This window comes from Pocillopora damicornis, chromosome 3 (assembly GCF_964200805.1).
Source record: "Pocillopora damicornis chromosome 3, jaPocDami1.2, whole genome shotgun sequence".
In the NCBI taxonomy this organism is placed as follows: domain Eukaryota; kingdom Metazoa; phylum Cnidaria; class Anthozoa; order Scleractinia; family Pocilloporidae; genus Pocillopora; species Pocillopora damicornis.
This window is the reverse complement of record NC_142672.1, coordinates 13,941,934-13,955,988: the sequence shown is the minus strand read 5'-3', so window position 1 is coordinate 13,955,988 and position 14,055 is coordinate 13,941,934. Positions and strand designations below refer to the sequence as shown.

The window sequence follows — 14,055 nt, the reverse complement described above, 5'->3', positions numbered from 1 at the left end:
TCTGAATTCGTTTAGTTACGATTTCAAGCCATCACAAGGTCTTATGACCTCTGCTGACCCGGAAATCGGTTACATGCCAAGGTCACGTTAGCAAACTGTCACGAAATACTCCATAGCTTCTGTTTTCGGCCTTTGTTTTGGTAAAAAAATATATAAACTTTTCACTGAACAGACCTTCTTGCTTTGTTTGATTTATATATTTGTATTGGTCTGGACACATGCATATTCTGACTGGCTGTGAAAGACATTCATCTCAGTTTTTGATTCAGAGTGGTATAATATTTCCTAAAATATTTCAAACACAAATGGTTCCTTAATAAGTTCGTTATTCCCGAATTTCCCACCTTGCAACAATCCCTACAGCAAAAAAAAAAAAAGCAGAAAAGTCAACTTTATAGCTTGCTTTAGTTTTGTTTTGGATTTTTTTTTATGATTTTTCCTCCGAAACCAGGAAACCCTAGCCAGGTAACTAGAAATTCTCAGTTTCATTAAGAGCTTGTCCACAACACAACTTCAAACTTGCGTGTGCTTATCGCATCCTTAAAGCCTTCCAGACCTCTTCAAAATTGTTGAAAAGCCTATTGAGGCTAATAATAATCTTTGAGTTAACTATGACCAATTCACACCGCGAGCGCGAGAAAGAGAACCACTCCGCAGGGCTGAATACGCGATGTGGAGTGTTATAAAATTCCACATTCTCGCGCGTAACGATTTCTATAGAGACCTCTAGAAGTGTTGTTTAGCGAAGATAAATAAAGTTATCTTTGGTTAACTCAAAGAACTTGCAGAAATACCTCCAGCCTGCATAACAGGCGCTTTATGAACCAAGCGAGGCGAAAGTGGCATTTTGCGCGAAGCGCGAGAAGCGACGAGGGGAGGAGAAAAATAAAGCTTTATTTTTCTCCATCCCTCGTCTCGTGCTTCGCACTCGTTTCGTGCTTCGAGCAAATGCTGCGTTCACCTCGCCTTGCTCATAAAGCGGCTGTTATGCAGGCTAAAATACCTCTTCACATTTATAAGATAAGGTGTCATTGATTCGTTAGAGTGGGAAGAGACATTTATAACGTGTAAATAGTCACGAGCTGAAAGGTAACTGACTGATTTGTAACAAGGACTCACCCTGACAAACAAGAAATGATCTCACTTTCCGAAGAGGAACGCTCTTTTAAACATAAACAAACTTCAAAAATAAGTAAAGGAAGCAAAACAATGAACAAAATAGATTTTTTCTTGACTTAGTTATTCCGGCGAGAACAAATGGTGAATGATTCACTCCTGGAAGCAAGCCTCTGAGGAGAAGTAAGAACACCGTTTAGGCAAAACTCTACAATTTGTGTACTTAACTAGCCTGTTCACAGACTCTCTTCATTTTTAGATATCATCGAGTGCACGTATAAAAAAAAAGCGCGTTCCGCCCTCTCTCACGAGAAATCGCTTATCTTGTGCGCACCAAATTCCCAAAACAGAAAAACGTCTGTGAGCAGGGTAGTACTTTCTGTTTCTACATATTTTGCCCACGGAGCTGGCAAGTGCAATTAATGACGGCTTTTTTCAGCAGGTCAACGAAGAGCGCTTTGCGGCGAACAGGCTTGGGAGGTACTTCTAATTCTAGTTGCTGACAAATGTTTTGAAGCATTCCAAGTTTAAGTCGCTCCAGAGATCCTCCCTTGGCCATGGCACAGATATCGTACTGATCGTAAGTGATGGGGTGCTGTAGCATGATGGATAGGATTGTTTCTCTTGCCATGGTAAAGTTTTCCTCTTCTACTACAGCTTGGATTTCAGCATCGTCGGATGTTTACCGTCGGACCTTTGCTGCAAGACCTGAGAAATATGAAGTACACTGCTGCTGGGTAAGAAACTCGGATACTTTGAACAAACGAACACTATCAGGTCCTTGTGCACATCTCATTTTACGTTACGATATCACCGTCTGGTTTTCTGCCGCTGGTTTGACCAATTGTAAACTTTGCATTTAGATAATCTCTCTGGTTTTGGTTAAAGCGATATGCTTTTTTGCTCGGCTTTAGCGCCCATCCTTCTTTTACCTCTAATTCGCCGGATGTAGCCTCTCTTGTATCCCTAAAAGACGCAAACGAAATAACTTGACTGGTCGTGCCCTCCTCCAACCTGGACTTGTAGTCTAGTTTGGCAAGGTCTAACAAAGACTGTTTCAGGAGACTTGGTGCATTTCTCTAAAGACAGGTGTTTTTCGAGAGATGACAGCCTTTGAAAGACCTTAACACACCCATCCTGAGGGCAGGTAAACACGGATGACGATTCATTTGTATTGTCAGTATGATCATGATCCTGCTCCACTTCCGTCTCTTGCTTCTTACTTGACTGAGTCGGTTTTGGGCTAAGGGGTTTAAAGACTCCAGAAGAAAACTCAGATGAAAGCCAACCAGTGCCATGCTCTGAAGTAGATAACACATAAAGAAACAAGATTTACATAAAAAGCACTGTTCACCTACTTCAATACTTCACTCTGCACAACCTGTGAAGAGTGCCCCTTTGGTCCACTTTACTTCGCGAACAGATGAAACGTTTGCTTTTTACATCTTATGACGACATGTTCTTCAGAACCGCCATATGTCCGTTTTAAAAATTTTGTAGAACAAATTAAGCACTATAAATTTATAAAGGGGCTAAGGGGCTTAAGTCTTTTACAAAGCAAAACCCCACGGGGTGGTAGACATCCGCTCCTCCTGCGTACCAGGATGGGAAATGGATGCCTTTCATGCGTCTGAAGGCTATAACAAACACCTTTTTACTCAAACTGTAAAAAAAACATCTTTTTGCTCGATGAAATAGTTCTATGAAAAAACGATGAAATTGTGAATTTTCATTAGACTAACCTTCTGATGTTGTTTCCAATGTGATCTCTTTTCCCTTTCCCATACCATAAGCGCGCCAAGCTACGAGAACTTCGTCTTTAAACTCGAAATTGTTTAATTTGTTGATACCAGTAATCTTTCTGTTGTCATCTACTACTGCTTCCTCTTCAACACTTTGCATGACAGCAACTCGAACTCCTTCTACCCCCCCCCCCCCCCCCATGCGAAAGAAGAGCACTCTTCAGTTGTTCGGCATTGGCCACGTCATTTCCTTCGTTTATGAAAGTCCTGACGTGATTCTCGCAGGTTGCAGCGAGCCTGTCTGCGGCACCTTTTCCACCCTGTGGGTCAGAAAAGTCAATGCGCTTGATTTCGATGCCGGTGGAGGAGGATATCACTGGGCATGAGAGTACGGTGGACGACGAATGATAACATCCTGCGTTATCCTAGCGAATGAACACCTTGTTAATCTCACTGTGTTCCAGCTTGATGGTATTCAGGACATCCTGCATGATTTTAACCACTGCAGCACTGCCTTGATTGCACGACTGGACTATGTGCAGAAAGCCCTGCCACTGGAGTACCCCGCTCACATGACGGTAGACGACAGAAACGTGCCAGGAGATACCTCGCTTACCAAACCAGTCGGTTTGGGACTCTCTGTATTTTTGTGGCAGGAACTTCATGGCCCAGTCGTTAATTATCAAGACAGTGTTGTCGTCAAGTTTCTCCAGTGCATCTATTCTCGCTTGGTATTGGTTAGCTGATCTAAGGATGTGGCATTTCCAGGACGTTATGGCCAGCTGGGCTGTCTGGAATATAAATAGCGCTTCGTCTTTCGCGTCCTGAGTCGGAAAGGTCGTCTCGCCAAGGACCCGTTCAATCTTTGCCAGAGTTTCCTGAAGACTTTGACAACGGTCACAAAGATTAGTGTGTTGGTGACTGCATTGTTGCTGGTAATCTGAATCACTACAGTCGCTAAGAGCAAACAACACACAATGGTCTGCTACGTTAGAGGGGCTAGTGACATGAACCTGTTGATAAAACAAAACTGAGATTACTGTTTGTCTGTGCTTATACTTCAATATAATAGTTAATCAAATGATTTTTTAATCTAACATATATTATTAACGTAGGGGGGCGAATAACTTTTAACCTTAACCTTAGAAAAGACTATCCTCGACTATCCTCGTGCGCGCATTGTTAATCTCGAGAATTTATGTAAGCTAGTTACACGTGCACCATTTAGAGAAGAAAAAGAGTACAAATTTTTTTTTTTTACGGAATGATTTTGTTGACGAGATAAAAGAAGTACTTACTTTTAGTTTTATTCAAGCTGTCTTGCTGGAGTCAGAATTCACATTACCCTATAGTCCCCCTTCAAATACTGCTTGCTTGCACAACTGTAGTCTCCCACTCCTTGCCGGAACCTAATTCCCCTATTTGGCGTACAAGGGCCACGAGATCATCAAATGCGCGAGCACCTTCAGCTGCAAAATAATCTAAGCCCTGCAGTGAATTTCTTACAGAGGCACATGCACTCAAAGAGTACCCGTCTCATAGTAGTTCCGCTGAATGGTCTGAAGTTGATCTTCAAACAGTCCTGAGTGTACTGTTGTACCGCTCGCTCGGGTATCATCATACGGATTACATTAGGTACTTGAATAACCTCACCAGACGAAAGCTTGAGATGTTTTTGCCCAAATGGAAAGTCCTGAAAAAGATGCGGGCTTGTGATGAAACCAAGGAAGTGGTCAAGCTGCCTCAAGTCTACTCGTATTCGTGGTAGACTGTTGTGGAACTTGAGCGCCTCGGCCAAACTGTGATCGATGAAGATTAGCCACGGAGTATCGGTAACTCGTCAACCCCGGGATATAACGGGAAATATTGTTGAAAGTTCCAACCCCTGCCATAATCAAAAGCACTTGTCTACGGGTATCCCAGCTGGTTGCATTCTGGTACGCTTCTGCTAGGGCCTCTAAATACAAATGCTCTGAATGTGACAACTCGCTTACACCTAGGGCCTTGTTCATAGCCGTAGAAGAGGCTAGATGTCGCCAGAGTTCACCAGCATTATCAGGGGTGACGCTCTTTAGTACAGTTGTTACTATTTCTGTGGCTCTCCTTGTCTGACGTTGTCTTGTGCGCTCAGAGGAATCAATCCAAGAAATCCATGGCTTTCCAAGCGGCTCAAGTTTGCATGCTGTCAGGAACTCACTCAGCTTAACGTGCGGCTCATGTAAGATTACAGGTGAGGGCTCGTCACTCTGAGTGGAAGCTGTGCTTATTGTGTCTGGCGACAGAAAGGTGTCATCAGCGATTGTAAGACGTCCAAAGCTTTCTGCGAACTCTTCAACAGATTGACCAGTATCACTCTGTATCCAAGGTTACCGTTTACTTACTTACATTTGCTTCTGAAGTCTCTAGTTCTACGTATGGAGTAACTTCAATCATTGGTGCGGGTGTCACTTTCTGTTGTTGGTTTGTCTCCGCGAAATGTTGCTTGCACATTCTGCAAAGAGCTGTGGCAGAAATAAATGTTAACCTTGTTAAAAGGCCATCGCCGATTTCTTTACTATTCTTTAAAGCCATTTTCTTCCTTGGGGGGAGGGGAACAGGAGAATAAAGGGTATTGTAACGCTTGCGCATATGTTGCTTTACGCCCTCGCGCGTTTAAAATTAAAGCGTGTACTTTAGCTACAAATGTGTTATGATAAACTTACGCAATCCAACTTGAATAAGTATTCCTTCAGTGTTTAAAATAAATGCAGATAGAACGCTGCCCAAATGCCGATCGCCTTTGACCGAGGCTGTTTTGTGAGCAGCTATTTCTAGTGGAATGCTACACTTCACTTTTGAGGATCTCCAGCGCATACCAAATTCCGCTCTGTGGCGAGGGCATATTGTCAATGACAAGTGGGACTCTTCCACTGCAAATACCCCTAAACAAAGGTAAAGGGAAAATTTTCCATTGCATACATCACGAGCGAGTTGAGAGGCTCGTGTGCTAGGAGATCTTGAGGTCTCGTTTTCATAAAAAGGTCTTTAAAGTCTGTGTATCAGTGACAGGTGTGTGTGCGTGGGTGGCGGAGCGGGGATGGTGAATAAAGATCTTTTTTGCTATCGTAAGCGTTAATGTTATGTTTGCAAAATATTAACATCGCAGAAAGCCTGCGATTTTTAAAGAGATGAACTCGTTTGCTTATTGTACTGCAAGCCGGATACAAAAGAGCGGTACGCGAGTACTGGGGACAATAATTTTGTCAAATGGAAGGGGACATTTCGGTTCGACCGACCGAAATAACCTGACCGGTCAAAGTGGACCAGCTTCAAAGGCGTTCCCAAATATTCTGGTAGGACCGAACCGAAATGGTCCATTCCATTTGATTTCTAACCGAAACTTCCGGAATTTTGGGCTCAATGGAAAGCACCCGAAGATTTTCTTAGAATAACATGACCATCGTGAGGTCTGTGATAAAGAGATGATGGAAATGTACACCACCATTAGCCGTTACATAAGACGGTAAGACAGTACATAAGATTTACCTGCTCTTGCTAACAGCAGTTTCCATTCAGTGTCAAGTGCTGTATCTGCTTTTAATCCATACAGCTCGCAGTGCCTCGACATGTCCCTTGTACAATTTCTTAAAGCGAGAACTTCAACTTGGTCTAGATAATCGCTGCTTAAACCACAGGGTGTGGCGTCGTGTAATAAACCAGAAAAACTACATGAGTGAAACGTTGCCGAAGCCATGACAAAAAACAAAGCTCTCCCAACAAACGAGACAAACTCCTCTAACGCTGTTTCAGCATTTCGTAATACTAGACGGAAATAATTCAATTAAAAATAAAATCGTAGAGGCGCGTGCAATAGTAAGTGGCGAAACAGTTCGTGACAATATATAAATTTTATTCCAGGAGCATTTGACCTGGAAATGTTTTATTAATATTGTTCCTAGAGTCGAATATTTCTACACTGATGATATATAAACAGACGTACGGTTGTACATTTTTTCATTGGGACAGCTGTAATTACTTCTTTGTCTGTTTACATTGTGTACGAAGTATAGCACGTACCGTCGTATGCGACAAGCTAGCGTGACCAATCTCTGCACGTTTGCTAAATTATGCGTCATATGATCTTGTTATCCCGTCTAGTATCTGATTTGTTCGCTCAATAAGAGTAATACTCACCTTGTTAACTGTGCGGTTTGAGAAGTGGTTAATTTTCATCATTGTATGTTATTTTCGGACAAAACATAATCGGGTTTCATTATTACTGAAGCGTCTGATGATGCGTAATAAGCGCTGCTTGGGAAGTGTTTACATAGCTCAAGCGCTGAAGTTGCTGGACACATTTTGGTCAAATCAGGTATGGATGAGTTGCCACTTCACAGGACAAACAGATTGAGAGATGGATTTAACTTCTATCACAACAAGCAATGGTAAGTTGTTCGTTCAACAAAACTTTGCGTTAAAAATATGAATTCATTCAGCGGGCCGTCTAATTTGCATAAATTTTATTTACTCAGATACTCAAATTGCTTACTTTAATGTGAGGATTGTATTGGATTTCCAGAGCTAAAAATTTCCAGTAATTTAGTTCAATAGCCAAGGTTTTATTCTATATGGGTTTTACTAGGAAGTGGCATATACCAAAGGCCTTTTACAACAATTAAAGTTCGCCTTCATTTATTAACATTTCCAGAAATACAAATTTGACCTTTTTAAACTTGTCGATTGGAAATGTTAAAAACTTCTTTCTTCAAATTTCTTTCAGGAAATTAAAGAGTAAGTACGAAATAATACTCGGCTGAAGTTTCGATGTTAGGGATTGTGTCTTATGCGTTCACCGTTTTCTCGAAGTTGCGGTCGGATTCTGTTGTTTTGAGTACGAAAAACTAGCAAAAAATCGATTTTTCAAACTTTTTATAATTTCTCCCATACAATGAATCGCTTGAACCCAAAATTATTTTTTCTTCAATAAGGTTACTGAAAGGGATGTTTTGGCGAAAGGAAAAAGAATTCGTTTTTTTCACGAGTGTCATGCGATTTTCGATTTTCTCGGAAAATGGCTCTTAAGTTGCTTGGGGGTTTCAGTTGCAATGTAGAGCTTCCATTCAAGTAACGTCCATTTTTTTCCAAATAATTTATAGACTTGTTGAATGAAGTCTCTATAAAATGGGTTGGAGCATAAGCATAAGTTATGGAAACTTAAAACAGAGGACACGTAACAACGTCTTTAATTTGTTTTTTCTGTTTTTGTCAAGTGTAATGGAATTGAGATATATTACATGGGTGATTTGCTCGTTTTAATAGTGATGGCCTTCAAGTGACAATTTAAATTCCACTTGGTATATCAAGTTGCTATGATGTACATGTGCATGTAGCATATGTGTATACCCAATAGCGGGTGACAACACTTGTACATTGTCTACTTAGAAAGTACCTTCTAGAAACTTGGTCTTAAAAAGTTCAAGAGATAACTTACATGTGGCCCACTTTCCTTGAGGAATATATAAATTAATAAATTTAAGCAAAAAAAAAAAGAAACCTTCTCTCATTAAAACCTGAGTAATTATTAACCTACCTGATGGTCTCCATGTGACTTCTTTCTTCAGGATCATCTTTTTCATGAACAATGGAATCGTACAGGCATATTGTCTTAGCAGAGAGGTTCACTATCTATAGGTGCATACATGAGAAATTTAATTTGAAAATGCCAATGAATAAAATAATCTCTATCGCAAGGGTCGAACTCCAAAGATACTCCAAAACAAACAACAGTTAAGTGACATCAGATCAAAATCGGATAAAGTTCGGCAACCATCGTTCACTCACTCACCCACCCACCACTTTAAGAAAGTGGCTTTGCCTCCTATTAAATAAGAGTCAGTGGTCGCAAAAATTAAGCAACTTACCACTACTTTCCAATGCTTCTTGTGGTTTATGGGAATAGCCCAAGCCTCCTTTTCTAGTAAATTGACCTGTTATTGTCAGAAATATCCAAGTTGTAAGATGAACCTTGTATTATCTGAGTCAAACGTTGTTTTAAATTTTTCCGTAGCAAAAAAAAAAAGTCTTCACCAAGAATGAGAGGTAAATAAATACTCTGCTAATTGCTCTTTGCACAGAGCTCTAAGTGGCAGACCACGAACACCTGCTAGGCACTCGCCAGAGTATTTGGTGATAAAGGAATGATTTTTTTTCCGGATTTGCTTTAGAAATTTAAAAACTAAGATACACAAACATTTAATTACCTGACACACAGAATGAAGGACTTTTTCAGGTGCACTGCTTTGTGATGCATTATTCCACTGTTGAAAGAAGAAGGAACTGAAGATATAGACCTCTTTCCCCTTGGAATTTAAAAGGAAAAATTGTAAGTTACACTGAAAGTGTTGTTTATCGCAAGAACGACAAAGAAGCAAACCATTTATTACCATCATTTGAAACTTCTGAGCGAGAAGAGCATTGTAAACATTTATGCCCTGGGAGAAAAAAAAAAACAGAGTTAATAATGAAATTCCTGGGCTGAGTTGTTCAAATGCTGATTAGTACTAACCCAGGGTTAAAATTTCATCCAATCTTTGTTCAAATGCCTTTTTTGGATAATTTTTTTTATATTCTTATTAGAACATCCAGTATTCAAATTGGAGACAAAAAGAGTTATAATTAAATTATTTTTTAAAGCTTTTAGATCCGAAATAACCCTGGGTTATCTTTACCTATCTTTGAACAACCCTGCTTCGAAAATAATTTGAAAAATGCTCCATACAAAAATTCTTGGCAATAAGGGAGCAAGACCAGTTCTGTATAGATCGAATGTGAATTGAATTGAATTGAATTGAGCAAGGACAACTGCTGCATATGAAACTGAATAACCATAGCCATACACGAATCACGCCAGTTGAAAATAATCCAGCCAGTGAACAAAACAAATTTGGGATGTTCAAGATTGCTCACTAAAAGTTTTATTTTACTGGTTAGATGATTCTTTCCAGTCTGTTTCTCCCTTAAAATGCCATTTGGTAAAATGATTACTCTCCGACAGACCAGTGTGGCAAGTGGTCACTTATTTCAGCATAACAATTTTCTTTTTCTTCAAAATAGGTTAGGTAATTGCTTTATCAGTGCCTACCAATATAAGTTTAGTGGCCAATTATTATATTGCTTTGTAAGTCACCTCATCATTTATCCAGCATTCCTTATCGCACAACCTAGGTTTCCATTCTTGAAATCGCTTCAACGAGTCTGCAGATATGTAGTTATTCTAATTCATGCAGGACACATCTTTGGTTGTTGTGATATCTATTTGGAAATCTTCATCCACGTCAGCCTTGTTGTTGCTCTTGTTCATGTTTTGTTCTTTGTTGAGTTGCACCTCACTCTGGACTTTGTCATCTATTACTTGCTTCTTATCTTCATTAACTATGAGGTTAAGAAAAAAGAATGTGGTACTTTTTACTCGTTTTTTGATACTCAGTTCAGAATAAATGATAATCATTGTTTCCGATCATTGAGCTAAATTTCAATTGAATTTAAGAATGTCTTTTTTAGCTATTCAAGCCGTTTCTTTCGGTCTCTGCAAAGGTCTGAAAAGCAAAAACTGCTCGAAAAACCATCTATAGATCCAATTCTTCCAGATGCAAAATAATAGCTTCCAAATTTTTGGCATGCACAGAAAGCACACTTACACCTATCGCTCTTGCTCCTCCCCTGTTCTTGCACTTTCCCCTGCACCATTGTCTCGTTTTTACTAATCGTGATGGTAATATTTTACTGTTTTTAAAATTCTCTTAAGGCCTTTATTTTAACTTGTTGCATCTCACCGTCGATCAAAGTCAGAAGGGAATGTTTAATGATATTTATGTTAAGACTTTTGAACAGGCGGATAAAGCCACTCGCAAAAACTCAGTGGGGATTTAATATTGGAAAACATCTTTCTTTTTTCCCCTGAACCTTGAGAACTGATGGGCACAGGGTGCAGGGGACATTATACATTTTATACACATTTATGTAAATACCAGATTCCAAGGAGTCTACAAACAGACAGTCATTGATTTGATTCAGGGAGGAAATCTCTTCAGGCCTTGTTGTTACATTCGTGTGGAAGCTATCATCTATGTCAGGATTGCTGTTGCCCTTGTTCATGTTTTCTTCTTGGCTGTGTTGCACCTTACTGTCGACTTTTTCATCCTTTGCTCCATGCGCCTTTCCAGCATTACCTAAGTGGTTAGGAAAAAGAGATGTGTAGAGTTTACAAATTTGTGAGACGCCAAAAATGAATAACTGGAGTCATCATCATCGCATGAAGTGTTATTAAAAATATTTTTTTGACCGAAGATGCTATTATATCCAGAGAGCTTGTATTTGTCATATTCATGCGATCTCTATAGGAGATGGGGCAAACACCCTGATAGCCTATGGGGTCAATTACACTGAAACAGAAGAAGAGAGAAAATACTTGCTGCAATTCTGTTAAATATGACACAAGTCTCCCAAAATAGGTTATTAACGATTAGGTTGCAATACCTTTCAGCTGCCGCCAGGGAAGACCTTTAACTCCGTAGTCATATCGTAACTCTTCACCTTTCTCAATGTTTCGAAGTGCGTAAAGGGCAAGGTATACTTTGTTTTCTCCTTTAATCTTTCTCATGGTACAATTAGCTTTATGTAATGGATTATCGTTCACAAGTCTTCTAAGTCCATCAGAGAATGTTGCATCAAGGCTAGCAAAACCACAGAAATCAAGGTAAAAATTGGAAAAAAAGCAATCCCAATTGGGATAACTTTTCGTCCCTCTTTAAAGTGTAGTTTAAGGTTTCGCGACTCGTTTTCGCTTTTTCCTTTCGTTCTGTAACGCAAAAATAAAACAGACTAAAGCCGACACAACTACTTAATTTAGAATGAAACTTTTATACAACTCATGACAAAGCCAAAAAAGTAAACAAAAAATGCTATTTTGACAGCAATTTCATTTCATTTGGAGTAATATGCAAACCATTACAATACAAGAAACAAGTTGTACGCAAAATAGTACATATTTCAGTGGCAGTGATTACCAATCTCAAGAAACTTATTTGAAATTCATAGGTTGACGAATTTTAGTTATTCAGCTCGATTTGTGTACAGTAGTCCTGGGAAAGACTCCCTCACTAACTCAAACTCTCTCAAACTCAAAATAATAATTATGTTAAAATAACTCACCATAAACACTTGGATCCATTCTTAAAAAAAAAGAGAAAGCTTCCTAGTTCTGTCTCATACAAATCTTCTCTTTGATAACCTTCATCCTCTGAGACAAGTTCTCCTTTGTACTCAAGGAGGAAATCACCCTTTGAAAACTTCTTTGTCGTGAACACACCTCTCCCTAAGAATAAAATTATGCCTAATCAATTGATCAGTTTGCTTCCCTTTTTGTGACTACTTCCTCCTATAGGAAGCGAAGCCACATATGTTATCGAAATGAGTGAGTGAGTGACTTAATTGTACTATTGAACCTTGAGGATAGAACAACGAGGTTCTTGAGCTAGCCTTTATGAATCATCATTACTATTATCATTGTTATCATTATTATCATTGTTATCGTCTTTTATTGATTATTTGTTACAATTATGTTATTGGTTAAATTTCAGTCTGTCCCAAAATTCGCGAATCATCTTTAGCTTGTGGAACAGGGTACTCACAAATGGCTGCAATTTTGTTAAACATTTTTTTCCTGGACACATGGAGATTTATGAATAAGTTGAGTGTGAAATAGAGTCGTGAAGGGGATTTTTGTTTAATGAAGAAGGGATTTTGTTGCAGTTCCATTTAATCTACCTGTATGTAGGGTGGGTGTTAGGTACATTGAAATCATCCACTGAAATATTTACCTATGAAGTCATTTATATATCTTTCTTCAAAACCTTCTTGGTCTTTGCCTTGAATTAGGAAATCAGGAATCTCTTCCTTCTGCATATCAATGAAAATCAACGAGAACATATTGTCACAAAACAACCACTTAAGTGATCAAAATTCAAAACGGTTCGATAATTCTTCTTCAAAATTCCATATATGGATAATCAATAGCGAGCATTCATTCCACAAATTAATTTTTTACTGATAAATTACGTACTTGATTCTTTTAAGAAAAACTCAACTTTCTAAAGCAATCATTTCTATGGTTTAGTAATGTGTTAAGACCCCTTTCAACTTCACTTTGACAGACGTTCCAAAATATATATTTGATACTCCAGAAACGATGTCCCACCATTACAGTAATTACAGTGCTTACCTGTTCCAATGTAAGGGGAAGTTGGCTATCTTTTTCTTAAAACTTAACACCGGTTTTGTTTTTTAAAGATCTCCTCTTTGGACAAGGACAAGGCACGCTTTCCAGGTATAATTAAAAGCAAAAGGCTGCTAGCAACACTAAAAGAAGACCCAGAATGTTTTAGTGTGACAGAAATCTAAGTGACACGTGCAGATACAGGTGCTCAGCACCTTTCTATTGGATTTTGGTCACGGCCAGAAGGTTGGAAAAAGGCTGACTGACGTGATTCAAGAACAGGAATACTCAAACTTGTGCTTCGGGCCTCAACTTTATTTTGCTACATTCAAGTCTGGGAAAACTCTGGGATTCATCGAGGAATCTTGAAGAAATTTATTTAATGGTCTTTTTAATGATTTATTGAATTTAAGGACATTGAAACACTTTCCTATGAAACCGAAGGACTTTCAAAACGGGGTAAACTCAGTCAATTACCATATTACCTATATTTAAACACAGCATGTTTAACTGCATCTGGTGCAATTTTAAACCCTGCATATATATAGACATGCCAAATATATACACTACTCACTGGTTTCAAGTGCCTTCTCCTTCCAGCCATCTTAAAATTGTCTTCAGTTGGGGATGTGAGAGTCTGAAAAAATAAGGTTGCAGCAAGCATGAGGTAAACCTAGATAACTGCATCGGTCATTCTTTGTTGTAAATAATTGCTACCAAATAAGTAAACAAACAAATAAAAAATACATAACCAATCAATTTTTGAGATTACTAGATTTACACCAACTTTTAAGCTGTGGAGTATTCCTTAAGGCTTATTATTTCGATTTCTTTGTCTGAAAAGGGCACCCTTTTCCTCCAAGAATCTCCAAAAACGGGCTTATTCCAATTTTAAAATCCATATATGAAGGTGTTGCAACATTTCCAAAAATATTTCCAGGCAGG

The 14,055-nt window shown here is 38.9% G+C and overlaps 3 protein-coding genes across 3 annotated transcripts; all 3 read right to left on the bottom strand.

Annotated features, from left to right (window-relative positions):
- Positions 1 to 2,067: 2,067 nt before the first annotated feature.
- Positions 2,068 to 4,870, bottom strand: LOC149048332 (uncharacterized). Its single transcript, XM_089199447.1, has 3 exons — positions 4,612 to 4,870; positions 4,512 to 4,567; positions 2,068 to 3,871 (listed from the first exon to the last, which is right to left on the bottom strand). The coding sequence occupies exons 1-3, from the start codon at positions 4,868 to 4,870 to the stop codon at positions 3,284 to 3,286; spliced, it is 903 nt and encodes a 300-aa protein (XP_089055573.1). The 3' UTR covers positions 2,068 to 3,283.
- A 287-nt stretch (positions 4,871 to 5,157) lies between these two features.
- Positions 5,158 to 7,256, bottom strand: LOC149048331 (uncharacterized). The gene is made up of 3 exons (XM_089202182.1): positions 6,384 to 7,256; positions 5,561 to 5,779; positions 5,158 to 5,359 (listed from the first exon to the last, which is right to left on the bottom strand). Exons 1-3 carry the CDS (start codon positions 6,589 to 6,591, stop codon positions 5,232 to 5,234), a joined length of 555 nt encoding a protein of 184 aa, XP_089058308.1. The 5' UTR covers positions 6,592 to 7,256; the 3' UTR covers positions 5,158 to 5,231.
- Positions 7,257 to 9,146: 1,890 nt separating this feature from the next.
- LOC149048330 (N-lysine methyltransferase KMT5A-A-like) lies at positions 9,147 to 12,800 on the bottom strand. The gene is made up of 5 exons (XM_089199446.1): positions 12,716 to 12,800; positions 12,048 to 12,228; positions 11,373 to 11,569; positions 10,865 to 11,065; positions 9,147 to 9,196 (listed from the first exon to the last, which is right to left on the bottom strand). Exons 1-5 carry the CDS (start codon positions 12,798 to 12,800, stop codon positions 9,147 to 9,149), a joined length of 714 nt encoding a protein of 237 aa, XP_089055572.1.
- Positions 12,801 to 14,055: the final 1,255 nt, after the last annotated feature.